The sequence below is a fragment of the Stigmatopora nigra genome, chromosome 15 (assembly GCF_051989575.1).
Source record: "Stigmatopora nigra isolate UIUO_SnigA chromosome 15, RoL_Snig_1.1, whole genome shotgun sequence".
Taxonomy (NCBI): Eukaryota; Metazoa; Chordata; class Actinopteri; order Syngnathiformes; family Syngnathidae; genus Stigmatopora; species Stigmatopora nigra.
This window is the reverse complement of record NC_135522.1, coordinates 3,312,541-3,335,102: the sequence shown is the minus strand read 5'-3', so window position 1 is coordinate 3,335,102 and position 22,562 is coordinate 3,312,541. Positions and strand designations below refer to the sequence as shown.

General features: G+C 39.1%; 5 protein-coding genes across 8 annotated transcripts in view; 3 read left to right on the top strand and 2 right to left on the bottom strand.

The window, feature by feature from the left end:
* The first annotated feature begins 102 nt into the window (after positions 1–102).
* On the top strand, positions 103–8,600 carry epn3a (epsin 3a). Of its 3 annotated transcripts, none has more exons than XM_077734847.1 (11): positions 104–388; positions 2,253–2,964; positions 4,242–4,360; positions 5,448–5,525; positions 5,854–5,943; positions 6,081–6,164; positions 6,343–6,469; positions 6,724–6,861; positions 6,974–7,036; positions 7,109–7,339; positions 7,411–8,600. In XM_077734847.1, the coding sequence occupies exons 2-11, from the start codon at positions 2,397–2,399 to the stop codon at positions 7,680–7,682; spliced, it is 1,770 nt and encodes a 589-aa protein (XP_077590973.1). In that variant the 5' UTR covers positions 104–388; positions 2,253–2,396; the 3' UTR covers positions 7,683–8,600. The 3 variants fall into 3 exon arrangements, with proteins under 3 accessions (XP_077590975.1, XP_077590973.1, XP_077590974.1); XM_077734848.1 differs by lacking the exon at positions 104–388 and adding an exon at positions 395–494; XM_077734849.1 differs by lacking the exon at positions 5,448–5,525 and having other exon boundaries at positions 103–388.
* Positions 8,464–9,870, bottom strand: arl16 (ADP-ribosylation factor-like 16). The gene is made up of 5 exons (XM_077734850.1): positions 9,727–9,870; positions 9,479–9,534; positions 9,134–9,250; positions 8,945–9,060; positions 8,464–8,850 (listed from the first exon to the last, which is right to left on the bottom strand). The coding sequence occupies exons 1-5, from the start codon at positions 9,800–9,802 to the stop codon at positions 8,685–8,687; spliced, it is 531 nt and encodes a 176-aa protein (XP_077590976.1). The 5' UTR covers positions 9,803–9,870; the 3' UTR covers positions 8,464–8,684.
* A 188-nt stretch (positions 9,871–10,058) lies between these two features.
* On the top strand, positions 10,059–12,022 carry fn3krp (fructosamine 3 kinase related protein). Its single transcript, XM_077733915.1, has 6 exons — positions 10,059–10,481; positions 10,551–10,705; positions 10,776–10,867; positions 11,073–11,155; positions 11,239–11,361; positions 11,424–12,022. The coding sequence occupies exons 1-6, from the start codon at positions 10,341–10,343 to the stop codon at positions 11,760–11,762; spliced, it is 933 nt and encodes a 310-aa protein (XP_077590041.1). The 5' UTR covers positions 10,059–10,340; the 3' UTR covers positions 11,763–12,022.
* Positions 12,023–13,878: 1,856 nt separating this feature from the next.
* tbcd (tubulin folding cofactor D) overlaps positions 13,879–22,562 on the top strand; it is a 31,801-nt gene continuing 23,117 nt past the window's right edge. Inside the window, exons 1-13 of one of the 2 annotated variants that reach the window (XM_077733914.1) lie at positions 13,879–14,500; positions 15,355–15,405; positions 15,478–15,575; positions 15,643–15,744; positions 15,836–15,982; positions 16,180–16,235; positions 16,411–16,543; positions 17,132–17,177; positions 17,339–17,471; positions 17,538–17,665; positions 18,127–18,187; positions 18,272–18,346; positions 18,428–18,519. In XM_077733914.1, coding sequence (XP_077590040.1) covers positions 14,218–14,500; positions 15,355–15,405; positions 15,478–15,575; positions 15,643–15,744; positions 15,836–15,982; positions 16,180–16,235; positions 16,411–16,543; positions 17,132–17,177; positions 17,339–17,471; positions 17,538–17,665; positions 18,127–18,187; positions 18,272–18,346; positions 18,428–18,519 — 1,405 coding nt within the window. In that variant the 5' untranslated portion in view covers positions 13,879–14,217. Of the gene's footprint in view, positions 14,501–15,281; positions 15,406–15,477; positions 15,576–15,642; positions 15,745–15,835; positions 15,983–16,179; positions 16,236–16,410; positions 16,544–17,131; positions 17,178–17,338; positions 17,472–17,537; positions 17,666–18,126; positions 18,188–18,271; positions 18,347–18,427; positions 18,520–22,562 lie in introns of those variants that run through there. The other variant, XM_077733913.1, reaches the window with a different exon arrangement.
* On the bottom strand, positions 18,552–21,957 carry znf750 (zinc finger protein 750). Its single transcript, XM_077735449.1, has 3 exons — positions 21,515–21,957; positions 19,943–20,977; positions 18,552–19,250 (listed from the first exon to the last, which is right to left on the bottom strand). Exons 1-3 carry the CDS (start codon positions 21,526–21,528, stop codon positions 18,809–18,811), a joined length of 1,491 nt encoding a protein of 496 aa, XP_077591575.1. The 5' UTR covers positions 21,529–21,957; the 3' UTR covers positions 18,552–18,808.

The following is a 22,562-nucleotide window of genomic DNA, read 5'->3' as shown; positions in this document are numbered from 1 at the left end:
CTATCGCCTTCAATCGTTGACTGTCAGCCCTCCAAGTTCAAATCGTCCCGATTGTACTTTAACCAGCCCTAATGGTGATGAATGAGTTAAGTCTGACTCTGCATGCAGTTTCAGCCCACTCCTCCCACCCATCCCTCATCATCTGCGTATACTTTAGTGTGTTTTTCAGGAGAGGTAAAAAGGGGACCAGCTGCCTTTATGCAGGATTGCTTTACTTATATGTAAACATTGCAGGTCGGAATTTGTTTTTTTAACCGGATTTTGGAGCCCGATTGTTATTTTCCAGATTCGGAGTCCTGGTTGGGACATGACGAGAGGCGGAGGCACATTTTGATCTTCTCTCCGCCTCCTCTTCAACTTGGAAGCCTGACGCTGCCATGTCATGAAGGTAAGAGGGCAGACGGCAAGGGGAAATCAATTGGAATGCGTTTTTATACGCGGAAAAGGCACGTTTTTAACTTTTTTTATAAGTCATATGAAGTGGATCGGCTGAGGTAGTTGTGTTGTTTTTCTCATCTCTTTCGGATCTTTGATCCAACGTCCCGGGCTAATTCGACACGGGCAGGACAATGTCACAAAATTCCTGCTTTTAAAAATGGCTGTAATTCATACTGACATGACATTTTTTTTTTTAATTTAGACATCAATTATAGGGGATTTGCGTCGTTAGAAAGGATTTTATTGACTTGTAGTTTATTAAAAATGACTGGAAATATATTTTGGAGAGTAATTTAATACGAGGTAATGTTACTTATGAATAGATTTGTCTTCCGGGGTTTAAAGAAATATCTTGATGTTTACATTGATTTGGCGTTACGAGACTAACAGGAAGTGCACCACCTGAGTTGGGATGACGTCACGTACCCACATGGGCTGACTTTTTTTGACTAATTGATTAGTTTGTCACCCAACCTTTTATTTTTCATTTTTAAATAATTTCCCTTCCATTTTTTCGCAAAAAAAAATCCAGTGTACTTAAGCGATCAATTGTGAGCTAATATAGGATTTATAGCCATTTAAAATAAGCACCTACAGGATCAAATAGAATGCAATTTACTTGAAAAGTCTAATAATAAAATATGTATTTTTAATAGGCCGTTTTCCCTTTGTTTTTTGCTTTCTTTCGTTTGATTTTCAGAAAGCTATTTCCTCCTTTGAAAATGATGACGTCATATGCTATTTTAAATATAGATGCAAATATGTTACATCACGATGACATGAATTTATAAGTACAAATTAAGTCACCAATTTGAACTTTTACAACAACTTAGAATGCCTTCATTATTTTCCTTTTGAAATTTTCTGTAGCGTGTCAGTGCAAGTTTTGCCTATTAATTGATTAAAAGATAATTTTCTAACCAGCTGTTAACACAGGTGAACATTAACACTCTTAATTGTTAGCTTTTTAATGTTTCTTATTGTATTTATAGTTTGTAGTACATGATCACTTTGAGGGTAATTTTAAAAAAATGCCTAAAATTACCTATTACTTAAATCAAAAAAAGTTCAATACTTATCTGTCAATGTACATGCCAATCAAAATTTATACATTTTTTAAATATATTTATATCTAGACATTTTGACACATAAATTGATAGTATCAGACTTATTGTGGCTTGTGAGTGTTCTCATCGGAAAATAATCAGTTTATCCTCACTGTATCGATCAGTCTAAAGTGTAGCTTAACATAACTAACGGATAGCATAACGGGCAATAAAATCATCTCCCCCTGTAGTTCCATTAAAGAAAGCTTGTTTAACCTAGACTTCTTGGAAACAATGGATTATATTTTGCACCGTAATCACTTTGTATAGTCCCTACAAAGATGAGCTTAAGTGTCCAGTTTCTGTTATGCTTCAGCATAGCTTTATCTCACTGTAACTCCCTTAATTGAAATTTCCTACCCATATTTTTATTCACTTTTGGGCAATTATATTTTCCCATGACAACAGAATAGTAATTAGTGTCAGGTTTGACCTTTGTTCGAATATTTAAGGAATTTGCCCAACTATTTGGGGAACCCTGTACGCTCATCAATCACCATTTGGATGTTTCAGAATGTTGACACGAGTTGTGTGTTTACATCTTTTTTAGTGAAGATTCAAAACTCAGTGTTATTTGAATCTTTGGACTTTTAATTGAGAATAATAGTATTTTTTTTATTCATTGGGCTGGGTGTCTTTTAAAAAAACGTTTTTTGACTAATTCTGGCTGGTATTTTGTGTCTCATAATTTTTTTCCCTGCCCAACAGAAATTAACGTGTGGATAAAACTGATATAAAAGATTGGATCCACATCACCATTTTCTTTTAAACCACCGCCCTCATATAGCCACTTCTACATAGAGCTCCACTTTTTTGTAACCCCTCACAAAAGTGCCGAACACTACCGCCACCATGACGACCTCCTCACTGCGCCGTCAGATGAAAAACGTGGTCAACAACTACACGGAGGCCGAAAAAAAGGTGCGCGAGGCCACATCCAACGACCCTTGGGGTGCCTCCGGCTCGCTAATGGCCGAAATCTCCGACCTGACCTACAATGTGGTGGCATTCCCCGAGGTCATGGGTATGATCTGGAGACGTCTCAATGACCACGGCAAGAACTGGCGCCATGTTTACAAGGCACTCAACCTGATGGACTACCTCATCAAGACCGGTTCGGACCGGGTGGCGCAGGAGTGCAGGGACAACATCTATTCCATCCAAACTTTAAGGGATTTCCAGTATGTGGACCGAGATGGACAGGATCAGGGGATCCATATACGGGAGAAGGCCAAGAAATTAGTGCTTTTACTGAAGGACGCAGAAAAGCTAAAGAAGGAGCGGACTCAGGCGTTGAAGACCAAGTCGCGCATGGTGGGGGTCTACGATGAATTCGGGGAATTGCCACCTCCATACCCTGGTGGCCACGCTGCGTATTACGGGACGTATGGATCCAGAAGTTTGCCTTCTTCTATCAGTTGTAAGTAGCAAGAGAAGTGAAAAAATGTGATTTTCATGTAAAAGGTCAGTTTTTAAGAAGTAATTATCGGCATGTGGGGGTTTGAATTTTGCTCTTTCTTTTTGGACTTTTGCATTCCCATCATTCTCTCTTTTATAGTCACATGAGTTGATCTGCATTCTGAAATCACAAAAGGCCCTCTACCCCTTTTGTGTGTGCATATATGCAAAAAAACAAAAACAAAACTACTATAAGCCAAATTCCCATAATGCCTATAGAGGTGAAAAAAAACATTGATTATTTTTGGCAAGTTCAATGCCCTCAACCCTGAAAACTCAAATGGCTTAGACCACATGTGTCAAAGTGGTGGCCCGGGGGCCAAATCTGGCCCACCGCATCATTTTGTGTGGCCCGGGAAAGTAAATCATAAGTGCGGACTTTCTGTTTTAGGATCAAATTAAAATGAAAAGTATAGATGTATATTACATTTCCTGATTTTCCCTCTTTTAAATCAATAATTGTCATTTTTTAATAATTTTTTTGTGTTTTTAGTTCAAAAATCATTTTGTCAAATCTAGAAATATATTTTAAAAAAGCTAAAATAAACATTGTTTTAGATCTATAAAAAACTGAATATTCAGGGCTTTTAATCCAGTTCTTTTAATCCATTTATAAAAACAAATCTAAATATTATATCTAAAACGTGAAATCAAGTTGACGTTAAAGCCAAGTTGGAGTGTGCCAACCTTATCCCCTCCATTGGCCGTTAACAAGTTAATTAGAATCACATTTCCAGACACTATCCAACCGTTTTACTGCTTCTACTTCCGTTCAAATTTGAGCAAATACTGTCCTCCTGCCTTAATATGCGTTCCCTGCATATTTGGTTAGGAAGGTGCGCCAGGGGGAACGTGGCCCCTCACCAAATTCATCCCCAACACGTGCCTCCATTCTTCTACAAATACAATACCCAGCAAATAAACCCTCACGCCATGTTGATTTTTTACTTTTAAACATTCACCGTGAACGCTAAATTGCACGTTGTTTTCAGTCCGTCATCTCTCTCTTTTTCAAACTGGGCCGCACAGGCGTGGCATTGTTCTGGTAGTGGGCCCAGCGAGTGGCCAGAGACGGCAACAAAGAGCCCAAACAAGGCAAACCGGCCGATACATTAACATTCAGGGCAGGCTCCGGCACCTTTCTGACCCGGGGACTGGGCCAAAAGTGTTTTGTTTACGCTCCTTCTGTCAATGCGTTTCCCGCTGGCTCAAACACTCGTTGCCCTCTCCTTTTTGCAGCCTCCTCTTCCTCGCCACAGCTCGCACCGGATATGGAGCAAGCTCGGCCAACCACCACGGGGGAGGAGGAGCTCCAACTGCAGCTGGCGTTGGCTATGAGCCGGGAGGAGAACGAAAAGGTACGACGACGACGTGGCCATCATGTACTACTTCATCCACACTTGGTCAAAATTCCCTTCATAGGACATTCAATTAACTAATTGACTGCCTTTGACGTCCAATTCACTTTGATGGGGAAAAATATAGGATCAAATTCTTTCTACCATCTTCCCAATCAAAATGAATTGGACGTCTATTGCTGTCAATGGCAACCATTAGCTTATTAGCATTGACTTATACACGCATAAAAACTATTGTTGTTGGGGGGATAACTACAGTGTATTTTTGATTCATTCTGTTATTTAAGTTCCCAACTGTTTATCCTCACAAGGTTCGCAGGGGGTGCTGGAGCACACCCCAGCTAACCAGGTGGGAGGTTCGTTCAGTTGGTGGCCAGCCAATTGCAGGGCACAACATCATGAATGGTTATTTATGGGAAAATTTAGAGTGAGTAACTAGGTTAATGTCCATGTTTTTGGGATATGGGTCGCAGGGGGTGCTGGAGCATACCCCAGCGAACTATGGGTACATAGTGGGAGGTTCCCTCAATCGGTAGTCAGCCAATTGCAGGGCGAAACATTAAGGACACTCATTTACATGGCAATTTTGAGGGAGAAACTAGCCTACCGTGCATGTTTTTGGGATGTGGGAGAACAGCAGAGTACCCAAAGAAAACCCACACAAGCCTGGGGAGAACATGCAAACTCCACCACAATGTGAGTTATAGAAAATCTCCATTTGGGCTATTCAGGAGAAATCATTCTCCCTGAAAAGACATTGAAATCCTCTTAACGGTAATTAAAATCAATGGGCGTATACCCAGCATTGACATGAATATTCCCCGTTTTTGTCAACGATTAAGCGCCACTGGCACACGCCGCCATTAGCCTGGGAACAGAACGTCTCGGTCTGTGACTCAGCCAGTAATAGCCAGCCCTCTGATCCATCACTGTCAATCCAGCCGAACAGGAAGCATGTATTGATCCACGCCCAAAGTGGCTCTCCTCCACCTTTACTAGACTTCCTTGGATAAATGATCTTTTATAAATGATCTCAGATTTGTATTTAGAAATGCTTCCTCCTAATCCTTCCTCCCCTTGACCTCAGCCTACAACTACGACGATGGTTGTCGATGAAAAGACTGCAATGCAGATCGCTATGAACCTCAACAAAGAGGGCAAGAAGGTACCACTTCACTGGGTTCAGGGAAAAGAGGAAAAAAATGCTTTATTTCACTCCCTTCTTCCTCCTCGCATCTTTTATTATTATTATTTTTTTTGCACTCCATGGACAACAGTATTCACACATATACATCTAATCATTTAATGTTTGGGAATTGAATCATGGGAAAATTGAAGGCTCAATACAATTGTCCATACAGTGTATTTTGGTTTGGTTGAATGGATCACTTTCTCCTAAAATCGCTTTTTTTTAATTAGTTTTTTTGTGGTGAGGTTGAGACAATTTCAAAACGTTTTTTTTGACATTTTTCTATTTTTTTGCACTTTTGCAGACAGTCAAGAGGACACAAACCACACTGGAAATAGATGAAGACACTCAACTTAAGTTAGCACTTAGTATGAGTAAAGAGGCGCACCAACAGGTAGGTTAGAAATTCAACTTTGGATATTTAAAATGGTGCCTTTCACAAAAAAGTGCTGCTGAAATTTTATTATTTTTAAGATATTAAGAATAAGACTTACCATAATGACACTTTTTGGACCATTTATATGTTGACAGGAGCAACTGGGTCGCCAAGGAGACGAATCCATGCTTAAAAAAGCTTTAGAGGAGAGTAAACGTGAGATGTCGGCTAAAGGAGGGGTAAGAAACGTATTTAAAAACGTCAGTGTAATTGAAAAATGGATGTCTATCATTATCAAAAAGTTAATGGGGGTCACTGTTAGTGGGAACTTGGATGGGCTTCTGATTTGTATTTAAACTAAAATGTTCAAACTGGCTGTAAAACAATTGAATGCATTGTCCTTTTCCTGCTTTACAGACTGCTTTCATGGACTTAGTCGATGTTTTTGCACCACCCAAAGATCATCCAAAAGACAACGTTTGGCAGAAAAACCCGTTAAAGGCGTCCACTCGTTTAGGCGCCACGGACCCCTGGGATGCCTTGGGTGAGTTTCAAAGAAAATTAATATTTTACCATTTAAGGGAGTCATTAAGTTAGCAAATTAGGATTCAGCATTTTCCTCAATATTACTTTGCTAGCAAAATGTACTAATTGCGATTTATAAGACCTATAAAAACTGAAGAAATAAGTTACTAGACTTGCAATGTTTTGGTCTACTCAAAATTGTGGCTTTTTTGTGGGTAGGAGGATCCAAACACAATATTTACAAATCCATTTAATCTCTGCTGTTTATTACAGATGGAGGCAGCAGTTCTTCAAAATTAGATCCTTCCTGGATGGATCCACCTAGTCCCAACAGCCCTCCTCCACCATGGGAACCCAGCCCACCTCCAGTCAATCCTTGGGACCCCCCTTCCGCCAACCCATGGGCTACAGGTGATTGAATTCAAACCATGTGTTACATTGACTCATAAGCTAACTATTTTCAAACACTGTTTCAAAAACCCCAAAATACTTCCAATGTTTTTGACCAAATTGCATGTTTTAGGAGCAAAACTAGACGTTCCCTTCACAACACCCAAAAAGTCTCTCCGACCCATAAGCCCCTCAGGTAAACAATTTACCCACCTACTTTTTTCCCATTGTAAAACAAAAAAAACAACCCAATTTCACTCATTTTTAGACGACGATTTATTCGACGACGTCATGGACGGAGGCAAAATCAACGGTCAGAGGGCCGGCAGCCCCGAAATGTTTGACTTATACAAAATAGGGAAAAGTCTAGAGGACCCCAAACCACGCACTCTACAGACCCCCGAGAGTTTCTTGGACCCGGCGGCTGCTTCTCTGGTCAACTTGGACTTTCTGATTTCTTCCAACGGCCAATCCAATAGCATGAATCCATTTCTATCTGGTAATTGCTAAATTTCATTTCCAAAAGGAACTTATTTACCATCTTTTGACCTCTTGGTTTTACCCCCAAAGGTGCAGGCCCATCCACCACCATCAATCCATTCCAACCAGAGCCGAGCCGACTGACTCTGGGTCAAATGGGCTCGGGTTCGGGCACTCTGCAGCCTGCCCTCCCCTACAGCGCCTCTCTGCCTCTGCCTAGCAACCAGCCAACAAGCCTCCCGTCGTCCTTCACCCACCCTACCAACAACGGTTTGGAGCTACCGGAGCCTCTTCTCCCCTTCTCCACAGGCAGCGCTCAGGCTTCACAGTCGGCTTTGAACAATCAGAACCCCTTCCTATGAGGAACAATTCAACACAAAAAAAGGGAAATTGAACTGTAACCAATGGGAGTTGAGTAAGAATCCCACTTTTTTTTTTTTACCTTTTGGCCTAACAAGCTAATGGATGAAGAAATAGGCTAGAAATGAAAGTATGTTAACCCTCTCCTCCACTGTGGAGGTCTGATCTATACTACCACTAAAATAATTCAATTCCAAAAAGTTAAAATACCAGATATAACCCCTTCCCCAGACTAAAAAACCTGATCATCAATATTCAATATTGAGCATACAATCTACTAAGACATAATATTTCTTGTTTTCATTCTTCTTTGGACAAAACTACTACAAAAAAATGGAAAACAGCAAAAATTGGAGTCACAAAACTGTTCCAAAAACAGTCGGAAAAATATAACAAACCTGTAACTGAAGGAGTGTTACTATAATGTGTAAAACTCCCTTCTCATGCTATTGCTAAGTGGCTAACCAAACAGAATGTAGTATAAGTTGTTACCGTTGCATTTTGGCCTTTATTTCCACTCAAAGGTTTTCTAGCTTTGTGTACTCAACAATCCTGTTGCACACTCAGCTGTTTGTGTTACTACCATTTGCCGCTGCTGTTGTACAGCACTATTGTTAAAGCATCCCTAAGCTTAATATTTTGGCTAAATTTTTTATATTATTTGCTTTGCACGGGGTGAAAATTCTTTAGGTTTAACACATATCCACATTTGAAGGGTTCAACAGGAGCTTTTGGATTTTAGTTAGCTTTAATAGCTGACCACAAAAAAACATAAATCACATATTTGGTTACACAAGTTGATTTATTTTTGCCATCCAGTGGAAGAACATGTTTTGGAACATTGTTCTGTCAATCGACAAGGATACATTACTACTAGTTAATAAAATAAAAATAACATGTTGACTCATGACTTGACCTTACAGGCTGAAATGACCCTGATTCCATTTTATCATTATATTTGGATCAAATGTCAGTGTAGAGCCCATTTTTGCATTGATTGAATGTCACTTGACGGCAACTGTTTCCATCCAAGTTAAAACTTCCCGTAGTCCCGTTCCAGTGCGAGCACTTGTTTCCATGGTGGTTATTGTCTGGGTAGCGTTGGCTATCACATCATCCAATCGGAAGAGGGACTGCATTTCCACTAGGCTCATTGTACAAGGCATGTCCCTAAAAGGGGGAACATGTAGAACATTCAGGTTAGTTCTCTTGACTTTCTCCTGAGTTAAATTGAAAATGGACATTCATTCAATGCACAGTTGACCTTTTGTTGAAGATTATAAGCACAGAGGCATCTCGTAAGGCTTCGTTGGAGATCACAGACAGAAGCTGAATGCAAGATGATGCCACCTGAAAGATGTTGGCCGAGTCCACCACAAACTGCAATACAATGAATGTTATACAAACGGTACTGTGTTTAACGGGTATAAGAGTGTATGTAAGTAGTAATTACAATGACAGAGGAGCAATCGGGGAAGTAACTGGGCCAGATTGGCCCCATGCAGCCTCCAAGCTCCCTCACGGTCAGCTTTTTTCTCCTTAGCTTCAGATCTGTCAAATTGGTTCCTACCTGTGGACATATCAGAGGGAAATACTACATTTATATGTTTTAAAGTGCAGATAAATAAAATGTAAATAAATGGAATGAAAAGAAATGGTTTTGGTTATTTTTAATGCATAACTTTAACTAGTATGGGAAGGTATTACAGTAAATACATTTCTAAAAGTCATATATTTTATCATTTAAAAAAATGATGCTATAAATGTATAAATCATAAATATTATATAGTATATTTACAGTTGGCAGAGTCGGTGGACAACCAGCCACTTCCACGGTTCCATTCTGACTGAGAGGTAGACTAAACGTTAAGAAATAAACAGGCAAACAACACAAAAACAAAAATCCAATTGACTATAACCCAATTAGTATTTTCAGGTTCAACTCTTCATCATAACAATCCTAATGCTCTCGTCCTAGCTAACTCATCACAAATGGTTCAGACATGCAAAATATTCATTGCATTTATTCTTAACGTTCAAGGATATTGACGAGACGTTTTAAAAGCAACGTTTTCCCGACCCCCGTAGCCCCGAGGAGCAAGCAGGCTCCCTTGCTGCTCATTTGATGCCAAAAGGAGATGCCTCGGACATTAGCATGTATCACTTTAGCTTCTGGAAACCATGGTGATGTTCACGTGATCAGTCAACTCGATCGGGATAGGAGGAAACTCGTTCTTGGGATTACGTGTCCCTGATTGGTCAGCATCACACACACCCCCACGCCAAGCCTTGTTGAGTTTACTCAATAGTGATAGGACAGCGCCTCGTTCCAATTCTGTTTCCTATTGGTCATTGATAAACAAATACCACGTGTCCCAATTAGGACCACAAGATGACTGCCCCAAATTGCCAGATCATAAAGCGCTATTTGTGAACTTATTTTTAAGCAGTAAAACAGCTGTCGATGTGTATCATTAAATACTAGTAAAAGTATTCTAGGTAAAATAATATTTAAATGAACAGTATTTTTTCACGCAGTAGTGGAAGCCCCTACGTCAGCCAACATGCACCGTTCTGTCTGGTCCAGGTAAATCAAAACAAACAGCACGCTGTTTGTTGGTTTGTAAATATTTAGTATTATAGACTGTCCTCGAATTGCAATGGAAGAAAAGATAAAGAAAGAGCTGGGTACCACGATGCTAAAATCAGCTGGTAACTCTGGAGGTGGATGCATCAGTGAGGGTTTAAGTTACCACACTGACACTGGCAAAGTATTTGTGAAGGTTAACCACAAAAGCAAGGTAACTAACTCTTAACCAGTTGTTTAACGGGCTCAGTTATGTTTGTAACATCCCATTTTTACGCTGCAGTCCAAGATAATGTTTGATGGTGAAATGGCCAGTTTAGAAGCAATCTTGAAAACAGGAACTATTAAAGTGCCTGAACCTATTAAAGTGATCGAATTGGACACTGGAGGAGGATGCGCATTTGTTATGGAGCATTTGGAAATGCGTGGCTTAAACAAGTAAGACATGACATAGCCAAATATTCAAAATTAGTATTTTAAAAACGTGCTTTTTATTCATGTTGTGTAGGTATTCAAAACAGCTTGGAGAGCAAATGGCTGATCTTCACCTTCACAATAAAAGGCAGTTTGAGAAAGTCAGCGAAGAGCAGCAAACTGTTGGTATAATGCACCATTAACTGCTTTATTAAAACACTAATATTAACTCATTATTTGCCATTGATGGTGATAGACGTCCATTGAATTGCACATCTTTTGCTATCAATGGTAGTGACCAAACTAATACTTAGCATTTTTCCAATGGAAGTTTGACAAAAAAGAAAATTTGATGATATAACAAAAATTGCTGTGGTTTAATGTTAAACAGGAAAAGGATCTGGGCAGTCAGAGGGCTTATACGTGGACAAATATGGCTTCTCTACTGCCACATGCTGTGGTTTTATTGCACAGGTATCCATCAAATACATACCAAAAGTGGTGGCTTTTATATATTTAGCTTATACTCATGTATATTTTTATTTTTTATTTTCCAGGACAACACATGGCATGAAGACTGGGTGACATTTTACACCCAACAGAAGCTTGAGTTCCAACTCAACATGTTGGAGAAGTCAAATGGGGACCGAGAGGCCAGAGAACTTTGGGCATCACTTCAGGTATACTTCAACTGACTTTCCGTATACAAAATACAACTTCTTCTGATCAAATTATCCAACAGATGAAGATCCCGCAGTTCTTCCAAGACATCCAGATATTCCCTGCTCTCCTCCACGGCGACCTTTGGGGTGGCAACGTGGCAGAAACCAATCAAGGCCCAGTGGTGTACGACCCTGCGTCTTTCTACGGTCATTCCGAGTATGAGCTAGGAATTGCTGGGATGTTTGGTGGTTTCAACAGCTCTTTTTTTAATGCATACCACCAAAAAATTCCCAAATCGCCTGGTTTTGACAGAAGAAACAAGCTTTATCAACTTTTCCATTACCTGAATCATTGGAATCACTTTGGTGGTGGTTATAGAGGTTCATCTATAAGTATTATGAAGGAACTACTTAAGTAATTGCACTAATGGACTAACTTTAAAATGCTCAAGTCTTAAATTATCTGGAAATGCACTAAGAATGCTTTATTGCTAATTAGACTTGGAGGCATGATAGCGATCAAAATTGCACAAAAGTACTTTTTTAGTTAAAAATATTATGAGTCAGTGAAATAAGATAGATAAAAATATTCAGTTTATTTGAAGGTGTATATTTTTACACTTCATTCATCATTCTTCATTTGTATAGCAGGTTTTAAAATAAAACAAATATAACATGATTTCTGTCCAGTATGTAAATATATTATTATAATTTTAAATTACTATTAAAATCACCCAACACTTCAGATGCATTCTAATTAAAATATCCATTTTAAATGGAAAACAAAGCATTTTATTATACACAATCAACTCTACAAGTAATTCATAAGTATAAGGAATCATCCACAAGAAAATCTTCAAGAGAATCTGACTGATCATCACTCTCAGGTTCCTCCTTGACAACTTTGTCCGTAAGGCTGCATTTTTGGAACCCACTTGAAATTAAATGAGGAGGGACTCCATCCCATGCTTCTTTAATCCAAGCAGCAATTTGCACTAGTTTTGGTTTTCTAGTTTCACCCCTCACATTCCTGGAATTCATCCACTTGGTCCACTTTTGCCGGAGATGCAATTTAAACCGACCATCACATGGCAAACTCACAACCTGCGTCTGTTCAGTCAAGCCTGAAGGAATTAAAACCATATCTGTTGACGTTTCCATTAGCATCTTTTCAATGGCTGGCGTACGTGTGCACCAACATGGCATTGTTAGCATTTTACGGCCTATTGTTTGGTTCTCACACCAGACTGACCTGAACCAATCCTGAGTCAGCGCTTCATCCATCGATCCACTCGGATGGCATCGGACAACGACGCCATTTGGCCAATGACATTTCTCTGGAAGATCGTCTTTGAAGACTATGAAAGGGTTCATTTTCGTGCCATCTGCGTAAGCACCTAACATTACAGTAAAGTGGTTTTGTTCATTCCCAGTGCCTTTCCGATCGATGGTTCGAAAACACGGTAGGTCAAACATAAGGGCGGTTTGATCGGCAGCTGCCACGCAGCTGTCATCATATCCGTGTCGTGTTCTTAACTGAGTGACAAATTGCTGGTATTGCATCAATTTATCTTGAATGGAGATTGGAAGACCTTCTGAATTTGATGTGCTGTGGAATCTATGCCGGACACAGAGATCATTCCTCCTCATGAATAGTTGGCACCAGCGACCTGATGCCTTGAAGTCGTGGTTACCTTTGTCCTTCATGATTTTCAATGCTTTACAGCGAAGCTCCACCGTGCTAATGGCGTAGCCGTTGGCTCGCCGTTCCGCTATGATCTCAGACAGCTCCTTCTCCAGTTCTGGATATTGTGCTACTTTACCCCGCCCTGAAGCTCTGGCGTGGGGGTTCTCTCGCAGGAGCTTCTCTTTACTTTTCCTCCAATCTCTCACATTAGCTTCAGGTACGTAAAACCTACGAGCTGCTTCGCGGTTTCCCACCAATTCGGCAATGGAGATCACTTTTGTTTTAAAAGCAGAGGAATAACTTGCTCTTTTACGTGGTGTCTTTGAACGTGGCATTTTTATGTGTGGCTTGGCTTGACAGTCAGCTGTTGCTGTGTTATGGGGTACTGCCCTTTGTTTACAGCATTCCTGGTTTAAAACAAAAAAAGGGAGTTAAGTTTCTCAGTTGTTGATTGAGAAGAAAAAAATATATGAAATATATATTTAATATCACATCCATGACGTGTTTTATCCTTGCATTTCAATGACATGCCATGAATTAAACATTTTTTTAATCTGAGAAGGATAACAACCTTCAGTGAAAAACAATACAATTACAATCAGTATACCTAATAAGTTTTCTTAACAACAAAGAGAAAAGCGTCATACAATATAGCACCATCATTTATACTTAGTATAGTAATTATGTTCTCTTTGTAAAGACATCTCAAGAAAAACGTGCGTCAGATCAGGCGTCACAGTATTAAAGACTTTTGGAATTACCTTAACCCTACGAGCATCTATGGAAAAATCATGAACACAACAAAGGTGAGTATCTATAAACAAAAAGTAACGGCGTAATGTAATAAAAGCCTCGCAATGAACGCTCGCGTATTGTTTTGTTCTTTTTGTTTCCGGGTTAATTGCACATGCGCTGTAGTGTCAATTAATTTTAACCTTCTCGCTTTCCGTACTTTGGGCAGGGCACAACGTTGACGCATCACTTTTTTTTAAAAGATCCAGCATCAAGGGATTGTAAATATTAGTTCATATTTTATCAATTTAAGATCATCGTGCATCAATTTGACATAGATGAACCTACAGGTGCCTGTCTTGTCTTACCATCAATTATGTTACTAGTTGCTAATGCTAACCAAAGTGAGCTAGTGTCTACATCACACGCCACCTAGTCTATAAAATCTCACCAAAATGGCTTCATCTAAGGCTCAAGTTGCTTGTTCGGGTGATATCGGAAATGAAATGGTCTTAACTGAGATGGAAATCGGTGGTGGAGGTGATGATGTGAGCAAAAGGGATTTTATAGGGAGGGAAATAGGTTGTGCTGGGGATGGAGGAGATCCGGACGGGTTATTGAAAACCTGTGTGTTGGAGGGCTTTGGGGAACGGGACACGGTTGAGGCGATGATCGCAAGTCTTCCAGACCTCCACGGGGAAATGAAGAGCAGGGAGGCCGTCACAGAGAAGTTCTATGGTGAGTATCAGTATAGATTTAAAAAAAAAACTCATCTGATCACATGTAAACAGTGGAAACAAAACAATGAAGGAATCACCACTGCCAGATCTGTGTTAAATTGATTGAGAAAAAAGGGTAGATCATTGTTATGAACTCAAACTAAACCCATTTCAAATGGGTTTTTGGAAATTCTAATAAGTATCTAGAAAAAAAAATGTGTTAATCACTATCGGTTACTTTTTCCAGACCAGTCAGAAGGGAAAAAATGTGGAATTGTGGCAGGAGAGGAGAGGAACGAAGAAGAGACAGGGTCAGCTCATGTACATCATGAAAGGCATCGGTTTGTCAACCCAACTCAAGCCCACATCCTGGGTGAGAGCCCTCACAGTCAAAGAAAAATGATGGAATGTCATTAAGAAAGCTAAAACATAAATCAGATTTGGTCAACTGGGTTTCAAATGAAATATTACACAAAAGAGAGGCTTATCAAGCTTCAAAAATGCTCATTCACTGGTAGGTAGAATTGGTAGTTCAGATGAGTGAATTATATTTTATGAGTTCTGCACACTAATGTTATTTTGTCTGGATAATTATGTAATTACATAATCTTTTCCTCAGAATTCAGCGATTCCATTTTTCCCCTCTGCTTGGTCTGAAAAAGTAACTATTGACTGGGAAAATTGTTTCTGATGAACTGCTTTTTTAAAGAAAAAAAAAGAAATCAACCACTCTGAGGGACCAAGACGTGAATCATAATATTACTATTGATGTACTGTGATAAACATAAAAATTGACCCTATTAATTCAGTTCCAAATGGAAAAATTGACAATTTGCACTGTATTTGTCTATGTGTACGCGTACCCTTCAACAGCAACTCTGAGCAAATATCAAGAACAACCTCATCTGCTAGATCCTCACTTGGGTACGTACCATAACAAACAAAAACAAAGCTCTACATGCAACCTATTTGAATGTCACATCATCTTGTTTTTAGAGTGGATGGTGAATATGTTAATAGAGTTCATAAGGCATAAGGATTCTCCTTCGTCCTTGTTTCATTTGGCCTTCAAATTCCTCTACCTCATCTCTAAGGTAGATTTGATTTTTTGTCTAATAAATAAAAAAAACATGACAATAAAACACACTTATTCCTTATCAGGTGAGAGTATACAAAACTTTCATGAGGAAGTTTCCTCATGAGGTTGCTGACATCGAGCCAGTTTTGGATTTGCTGTCCAAGCAGGACCCAACAGACACAGAGGTTGCATCACATTTTTCATATATGTATATATATATATATATTTTTTTTTTCTAAACTTTTGAGTGGGTTTTGACAATTCTTTTTCTTGTAGACATGGTCATCTCGCTACATTCTGCTCTTGTGGCTCTCAATGACCTGTCTTACGCCCTTTGACCTCTCCCGTCTTGATGGCAATCTGCAGTCTGAAGATGGACGAGTCCGAGAGCCCATTATGGAGCGCATCCTTGCTATTGCAAAGGCAAGATGGACGAATTATAATATTTAAATGTCACTGACAGTGATACACTAATTGAATTCGGAGGTTCCTCCCAATTCAAATGCATTAAACGTCAATAATCGGCAATGATAAAATCATACTGCTATAAAGGGGCCATTTATATGCTACTATTAGGCACAAAATGTTCATCATATTTGTTTTTTTTAATTTTTTTGCAGTCCTACCTTGCTGTCAGTGACCGTTGCAGGTTCGCATCTGCCGTTTTGGTGTCAAAGTAAGTCATTCACCATAAAACAGGAACATATGGAACAGAATCCATCATCTCTACACTAGTAATGTTTACGTATATCTTGTGTAGTACTGTAGTGTGACATATAGTCCACAGGAGGGCGGTATTTAGCTGGAAATGAATATCACTCTTTTTAATTTGTTATTTTTTTTAATTGCAGGTTCATGACACGGCCTGATGTGGTAAAAATGTGCCTTGAAAATTTCCTGGACTGGAGCTTAAACACTATATCCCAAAATAACGACCAGTACCTACACTCCATCAGAATGTTAGATGGCGCTCTTCAATCTCTGGTAAACACGCATACATATTTGATGCTCACACATGTCAAAATACACTTTTTAATAAACAATTGTTGGACATATTTCTCAAATATGTGCACATCACCAGATTTATAGAATAATAGGCAATACCTATTGACAAAATCACTAGTGCAAAATAAATTGTTTACAAAAATTGGATGGATAAAAGCTAGTATATAGTACTAAAGTATTTACTGCCAATTATTTCTGAAGAATAAGTAGTACTACTTTTTTTTTTTCAATAGAGAAGTCATCATGAAGCTTAAATTCAATATCTTTTAGTCCTTTCTTAAAACAGTTGGTATAGAAAGAGTTAAAAAGTAAATATTCCATAGTTTTTTTCCCACCCAAGCCATGCGACCTAGTAACGGCTCTACAATTAGTACCACGCTCTGAGCAATCTCAATGCATTTAACTGTACAGGAAAATACGGTAAACTTGAATAACAAGTTCCTTTAACTTGGAAGTTGGTGCTTTTTGTGTAAACTTGATGTTAAACTGGTCCAAATGAAAGACAATCACATGACTTGACATTAACTTTTTGTTAAGGAATTGACAATTTTCTTTTTATTCCAATAGGCGATGCTTTTTCAACATGGAAAACGAGAAGACCTTTTACAGCATAGTAAGTTTTTGGCCCCTAGATAGTAGACAATTGCAGTTAAATGAGAAGCCCAGATTGATAAATTGTTCACGGACTATCATAAGTATTATTTGTGAAAGCACTTTTTAACACTACTTATTCAAAACGCTTTCCAACTCATGAAAAATGTTCCATTTCTTAAGCATCTCGAGTATTACGATGCCTCGAGGAAAAGCATCTTTCGGAAAGCAGTGAAGCCACACTGAGGAAACTCAACGTCAAACTGATTCAACGACTCGGCCTCACCTATCTCAAACCTCGCTTGGCCCCATGGAGGTAAAAAAAAAGATGCAAATTAGCTTTAAATCCAATTCCTTGATGATTTTTGTGTCCAAATTCCAGGTATCAGAGAGGTAGCCGTTCCATAGCATCAACCCTTTTGACCAGCCAGGCCTCAGATGGACTTAAAGGGACAACAGAAGAAGCAGAGGAGGATTATGATATCCCAGAAGAGTTGGAGACTGTTATTGGTAAGAATATAACAATTAATGCATATAGCCAAAATCTCAGAAACCGTATTTACTCGCATATAGGCCGTATTTGTCGCTAAAAAATGACTTAAACAAGGGTAATGTTTATGTGCATAAATTAGTCTTGACAAGCCAGACAATGTGTTCGATATGGTCATTTATTTTCAAAATAGGCCAAAGATAAACAGATAAAATGCTCAACAAAAAATTTTCTTAAGATTTTCCCTTCAAAATAACACATAACTATTAAAATCATGAATATGGAGGTGAAAATTGTGAATTTAGGGGCGTCTTATATGGGGAAAATAGTAAAATTTAACGATTTTAAGGGTTATTATATGCAAAGGCGGCTTATATGTGAGTAAATATGGTCATTTTATGGTAAACTTGTGTGTTTCCAGTTGTAAGTCCTACATTTTATTACCTATAAAGTATATAATATATATTGTATGTCTTTTCAGAACTTCTACTGGTGGGCCTTAAGGATAAAGAGACAGTGGTGCGATGGTCTGCAGCCAAAGGGTAAATTTTTAGCAATTTAGTGTATGATATGTCTGATTTTTTGGATGAAAGTTGAATTAAGTTTGTTTTTTAAATCCCTTTTAGTGTTGGGCGAGTAACTGGTAGGCTTCCCAAGGAGCTGGCAGACGAGGTGGTGGCATCAGTTTTGGATAGCTTCAGGTTATTTGCTTATTTACCTTTTCATTCATTAAAAAACACAACAAAAATTTACTAACCTGTTTTTTTGTGTTCCTCTCAAAGCTTCCAGAGCACAGACACTTGGCACGGAGGCTGTTTGGCCCTTGCAGAACTCGGTAGGAGAGGTCTTCTCTTGCCTTCCAGATTATCAGACGGTAAGTCATCATTAAATAAGTCATTTGTCATATTTAGTGTTCAAACTTCATTTATTTGTGTTCTACAAAAAGTGGCAAATTTGTCAGAATAAAAAAAATACACACACACACACACATTCAAAATAGTGTCACCTGAACTAATCACATATCCCCACCAAAATATTAGTGTTTCAGTGCTTTTCTAATGTGGATGTTCAATAGGCGGATTTTTTTTGCAAATATTACAGTACAAAGTTTCTCTTCTTAATGCAAATACGGAGTCTGTTTTATTTCATTCATTTGGATGTATTCAACAGTAACGAGATTTCCTCCTTGTTACACGCACAGCCATTTTTCTCTTCTTTGGTTTCTGCGTATTGTTTACAGCAACTCGTTTCGTAGCACTGTGGCGAAGTTCAGCCTTTTTCCTCGATCTTAAAATGACTTTTTCGCCATCTGTTTGGTTGCCTGCCGCAAACTCCTTTAAGGGAGCTGCCGAGCTAGCAATGGCGAGCTGACAAAGCGCCAATGCGGCCGTTTTCCTCTGGTCGCAAGCTTCTTCATCGGTTTGATTGGGCTCGTCTGAAGCACCAAGAGGGCGGAGGCTGAGATTTAGCGGTAGCTCGTTAGTGGGATTGTCCTGGTTCATCATTGAGAGGTTCAATGGTGCTGATGCGCTTCTGTTGTTTCCTTCTACTTGCGATTGTAGACACGATTCGGATAGGTTGGAAAAACTGCTCCTCTCAGTCGATCTGTTAAAAAAAAACATACAATGAACACAATTTTCAGATCCCAAATTCCATTATGGACCTTATAATACTACAACTAATTTGTTTTATTGTAAAATATTGAACATTACCTGTGAACCAAGGCTATTTTTTACTACACATGCAGAAATGATTGAAGAATAAAATGTAGTTTCTCAAAATTTTAAATGCAGTAGAATTGTACTTTATAAAAAAAGTGACAAGGTTGAGGGAATAGATGAGTTACATTTCTGGAGTACTAAAGTACTATATTATATCAGGTCTTAAAATTGTATTCTATTTTCAGACTAATGACGAAACAATTACCGCACAGTTACTGTATGGAATGTCAATACTAAATCTATACCTTCACACTAATTAACATAGCAATGAACAGTAGATGTTGTAATTGCAAATATGTAGTATGAAAATATCAAACAAGTTCAAATGGAGACTATTGTTTGTGAACAAATGCTAGCCGGCTAGTATAGCCAACTATCTCTAGAACTAATCCATAGACATCATTGGTTAAATTTATTTATTGACCAAATCACCTATCCCCTTAAAATTTATCGATCAATGCATTTTTTAACATTAATTGTATATTGGCTTCCATTAAACATCCTAATGGATTAGATGTCTATTCCCATCAATAATAGTAATGAGTTGGTTTAACAAAAATAACAATTATTTCTTACCCTGTCCTCACTAGCAGAGTCCCAAGCCGCAACAAGCTTTCCGCTGTATCCTTCCGTCTGGCATCAGTCTGCATATTTTTTTCTTCTTCACTGGGTCTGTCGGGTGATCCCAAAGCTGAACAACCCGCTTTCGGGCTATGCCTGGTTTCCTTCTCTCCACTTAACCTGAGATGTTCTTCTTCGGCAAAACGATAGTGGCCGTGGAAACTGTAATCTTTCGAAGTTAGTGGTTGTGCGTAACAGTCAAAGGAAAGATACCTGGAGAGATCGTGGGGTCTGTATAGGCTGTAAGGAAATTGCTGTCCTAGGTGGAGAGGCTGACAGTATTGATATGGGTAAGAGCTAACGATGGAAGTGGGAGGCGGCACGATGGCTTGGGGTCTTATTGGTCTTTGGGTATCTGGAATGTCAAGTCGGTGAGGAGAATTGGTTTCGTTGGCGGTTTGGTTTGCCGCTTGGCAATATGAGGAATAGTAAGGTCTTAGATAAGGAGTGTATTCTGTGGGGAAGGGTTTGAAGGTCCATGGGAATGATGGGCGCTCTAGTGGACGAATTGAGGTTGTGTCTAAGACAGGTGCAGGGGGGATTAAGGGTAAGGTTCCGTCACGAATGGGTTTGACAGCGGAAAAGGCAGAAGAGCGGAGTTGGGAATTTACGTCTTTAGGCAAACTTGGGTTGGTCTTATCTTCTGGTTTGTGGCTTTCAATGTCAATGTGGTCGGATGTAAGATTGTTCTCAGATTCCTGTTGGATGGAGGTTTCGGGGGATGTTGGGTCGTTGGTGGGTTTGGCCGGGACGGGCTTGGTGATGGGTTTGGGCTGGCGAGTTGTGTGGCTGTTTTTCTGGGAGGTGAGGGAGATGTTGAGGGAGTTTTTGCATAGGTTGTATTTCATGTGGTTGAAGAGGTGAGATTTCTCATTGCAGGTGAAGGGACATTGGAAACATTGGTACTTGAAGGGTTTCCCTGGTGGACGAGGGATGTAATGAGGTCTTTTGGGTTTGCGTTCTTGAGCGGTAGCCATGACGATGCAATCCCTAAATGTTTCCAAGGAAAGAGAAAATATATTTAAGACATAGCTTTGAAGATTTTTGACTGTTCTAGTCATTGCCTACCATTGACGCTCAGTTATATCAAATTCAGTTCAATGCAGAGAAGCTAGTAATGGTCAGTCTTGATTTTGTTAGCATAAAAGTCATTAGGTCATATGTTGTAAAATGCTTGGCAAAAAATCTTTTTTGCCCCACTTTTGCGTCAAACAATACATACAATTTTAGATTTTTTTTTTAGGCAATCACTTTTGGAAAAGTAGGTTGCAAATAACAGTGACCGGACAAATGTACTTAAATATTAAACAGTACTTATTTATTAAACAGCACTTAGATATTAAACAGTACTTAGATATTAAACAGTACTTGGATATTAAACAATACTCAGATATTAAACTCTCTCTCATTAATATAATTTTGAGAACTGGTTTCAACAGTAAACTCTCTGTTACCATTTGACCGGCGACCAAACGTCCGAGCACCCAAATAACACAGAAGTGAGGACTCAAACATGCAGAAACTTACCTTATTTTGCCCATACAAAAGCCTAAGAGTAATATTTTCCGTTTAGAAAATATTTGCTCTTAAAAAACGTCAAATGTTTGACTAGTCAGTCCAAAAATCTCAAGCTGCCCAAAAACTTTGCACCCTTAGGCTAGTCTATTTTTTACAACTATTCCTACAAACAGGATGGATACCAAACAGAGACACGGTTGAATATGCAAATATAGGCACTTTTTTTAGCTTGATTGATGGTGTTAAAACACGCAAATTCGGATGCTGTCGTCACCAACGTAGCAGGTGCGCTTTGGGCTAAGCGATTCTCAGAGAAGGACAAGCTGAAACTCGTAGAAAACCTATTACTGCTTGTGTGGGAATCAGCAGACACCTGCTTCTCATGATTGCTACACCTGCAAGATGCACCTGGCTGACGTATGCTTATGAGTCGTCAACTTACCAGGAAAATCCTTCGTTAGGCTTCCCGACATGTCAATTAAAACATTATTTTTAACCCGACTTCAGACTTTTCGGGTGTCCCTCAAGATCATGTGTGGACGAACCTGCTTGTCGTGCGCTGTCGCAAGAAGTTGTCGCTCAAGTTTTGCCACTCCCTTCCTAAGAAGGCTAATTAGTGCAATAATTTTATGTTTTCATTTACCATCTTTGCTGTATTTATCGTATTATCCTTTAAATTTATCTGTTAATTCTCTTGATTTTGGCATTTTATCATTTTTATCCAGTTTATCACAATATGTTAAGCATCGGCGAGAAAATAATGATCACAAATTTCATTCGTCGTTATAATACTTGAATCATAAAACACAAATGATAGTACTTTTTAAATTGCGTTTACCTGCTCTGGTAGCGCCGCTTTTTCGGTTAGTCAGTTTGTCACGGACGTCTCCTTTTTTTGCCAAATTCAGGGAACGTGGGAGATCCAGCATGTGTGAATCTTATTCTCCTATTAGTTGTTTGGTGAGCTTCTTTTGGTGAGCTGTTGTCTCTGCTGATGTGGGCGGAGTCTCAGTACAAACAGCAGCGCCCTCGGGCAACATCAATGTTCCTGATATTA

What these genes read in the sequence shown, in the direction of transcription:
- epn3a (XM_077734847.1), top strand. Translation starts at nt 2,397, where the DNA reads ATGACGACCTCCTCACTGCGCCGTCAGATGAAAAACGTGGTCAACAAC. An exon ending in GGACCCCTGGGATGCCTTGG is followed by an intron (nt 6,470 to 6,723) that starts GTGAGTTTCAAA and finishes TGTTTATTACAG; the next exon opens with ATGGAGGCAGCAGTTCTTCA. An exon ending in CGCCAACCCATGGGCTACAG is followed by an intron (nt 6,862 to 6,973) that starts GTGATTGAATTC and finishes TGCATGTTTTAG; the next exon opens with GAGCAAAACTAGACGTTCCC.
- arl16 (XM_077734850.1), bottom strand. Translation starts at nt 9,802, where the DNA reads ATGAGCAGCAAGGGAGCCTGCTTGCTCCTCGGGGCTACGGGGGTCGGG. An exon ending in GTCCACCGACTCTGCCAACT is followed by an intron (nt 9,251 to 9,478) that starts GTAAATATACTA and finishes ATATGTCCACAG; the next exon opens with GTAGGAACCAATTTGACAGA. An exon ending in CCGATTGCTCCTCTGTCATT is followed by an intron (nt 9,061 to 9,133) that starts GTAATTACTACT and finishes ATTGTATTGCAG; the next exon opens with TTTGTGGTGGACTCGGCCAA.
- fn3krp (XM_077733915.1), top strand. Translation starts at nt 10,341, where the DNA reads ATGGAAGAAAAGATAAAGAAAGAGCTGGGTACCACGATGCTAAAATCA. An exon ending in AGGTTAACCACAAAAGCAAG is followed by an intron (nt 10,482 to 10,550) that starts GTAACTAACTCT and finishes TTTACGCTGCAG; the next exon opens with TCCAAGATAATGTTTGATGG. An exon ending in GAAATGCGTGGCTTAAACAA is followed by an intron (nt 10,706 to 10,775) that starts GTAAGACATGAC and finishes CATGTTGTGTAG; the next exon opens with GTATTCAAAACAGCTTGGAG.
- znf750 (XM_077735449.1), bottom strand. An exon ending in ACTCTGCTAGTGAGGACAGG is followed by an intron (nt 19,251 to 19,942) that starts GTAAGAAATAAT and finishes TTTTTTTAACAG; the next exon opens with ATCGACTGAGAGGAGCAGTT.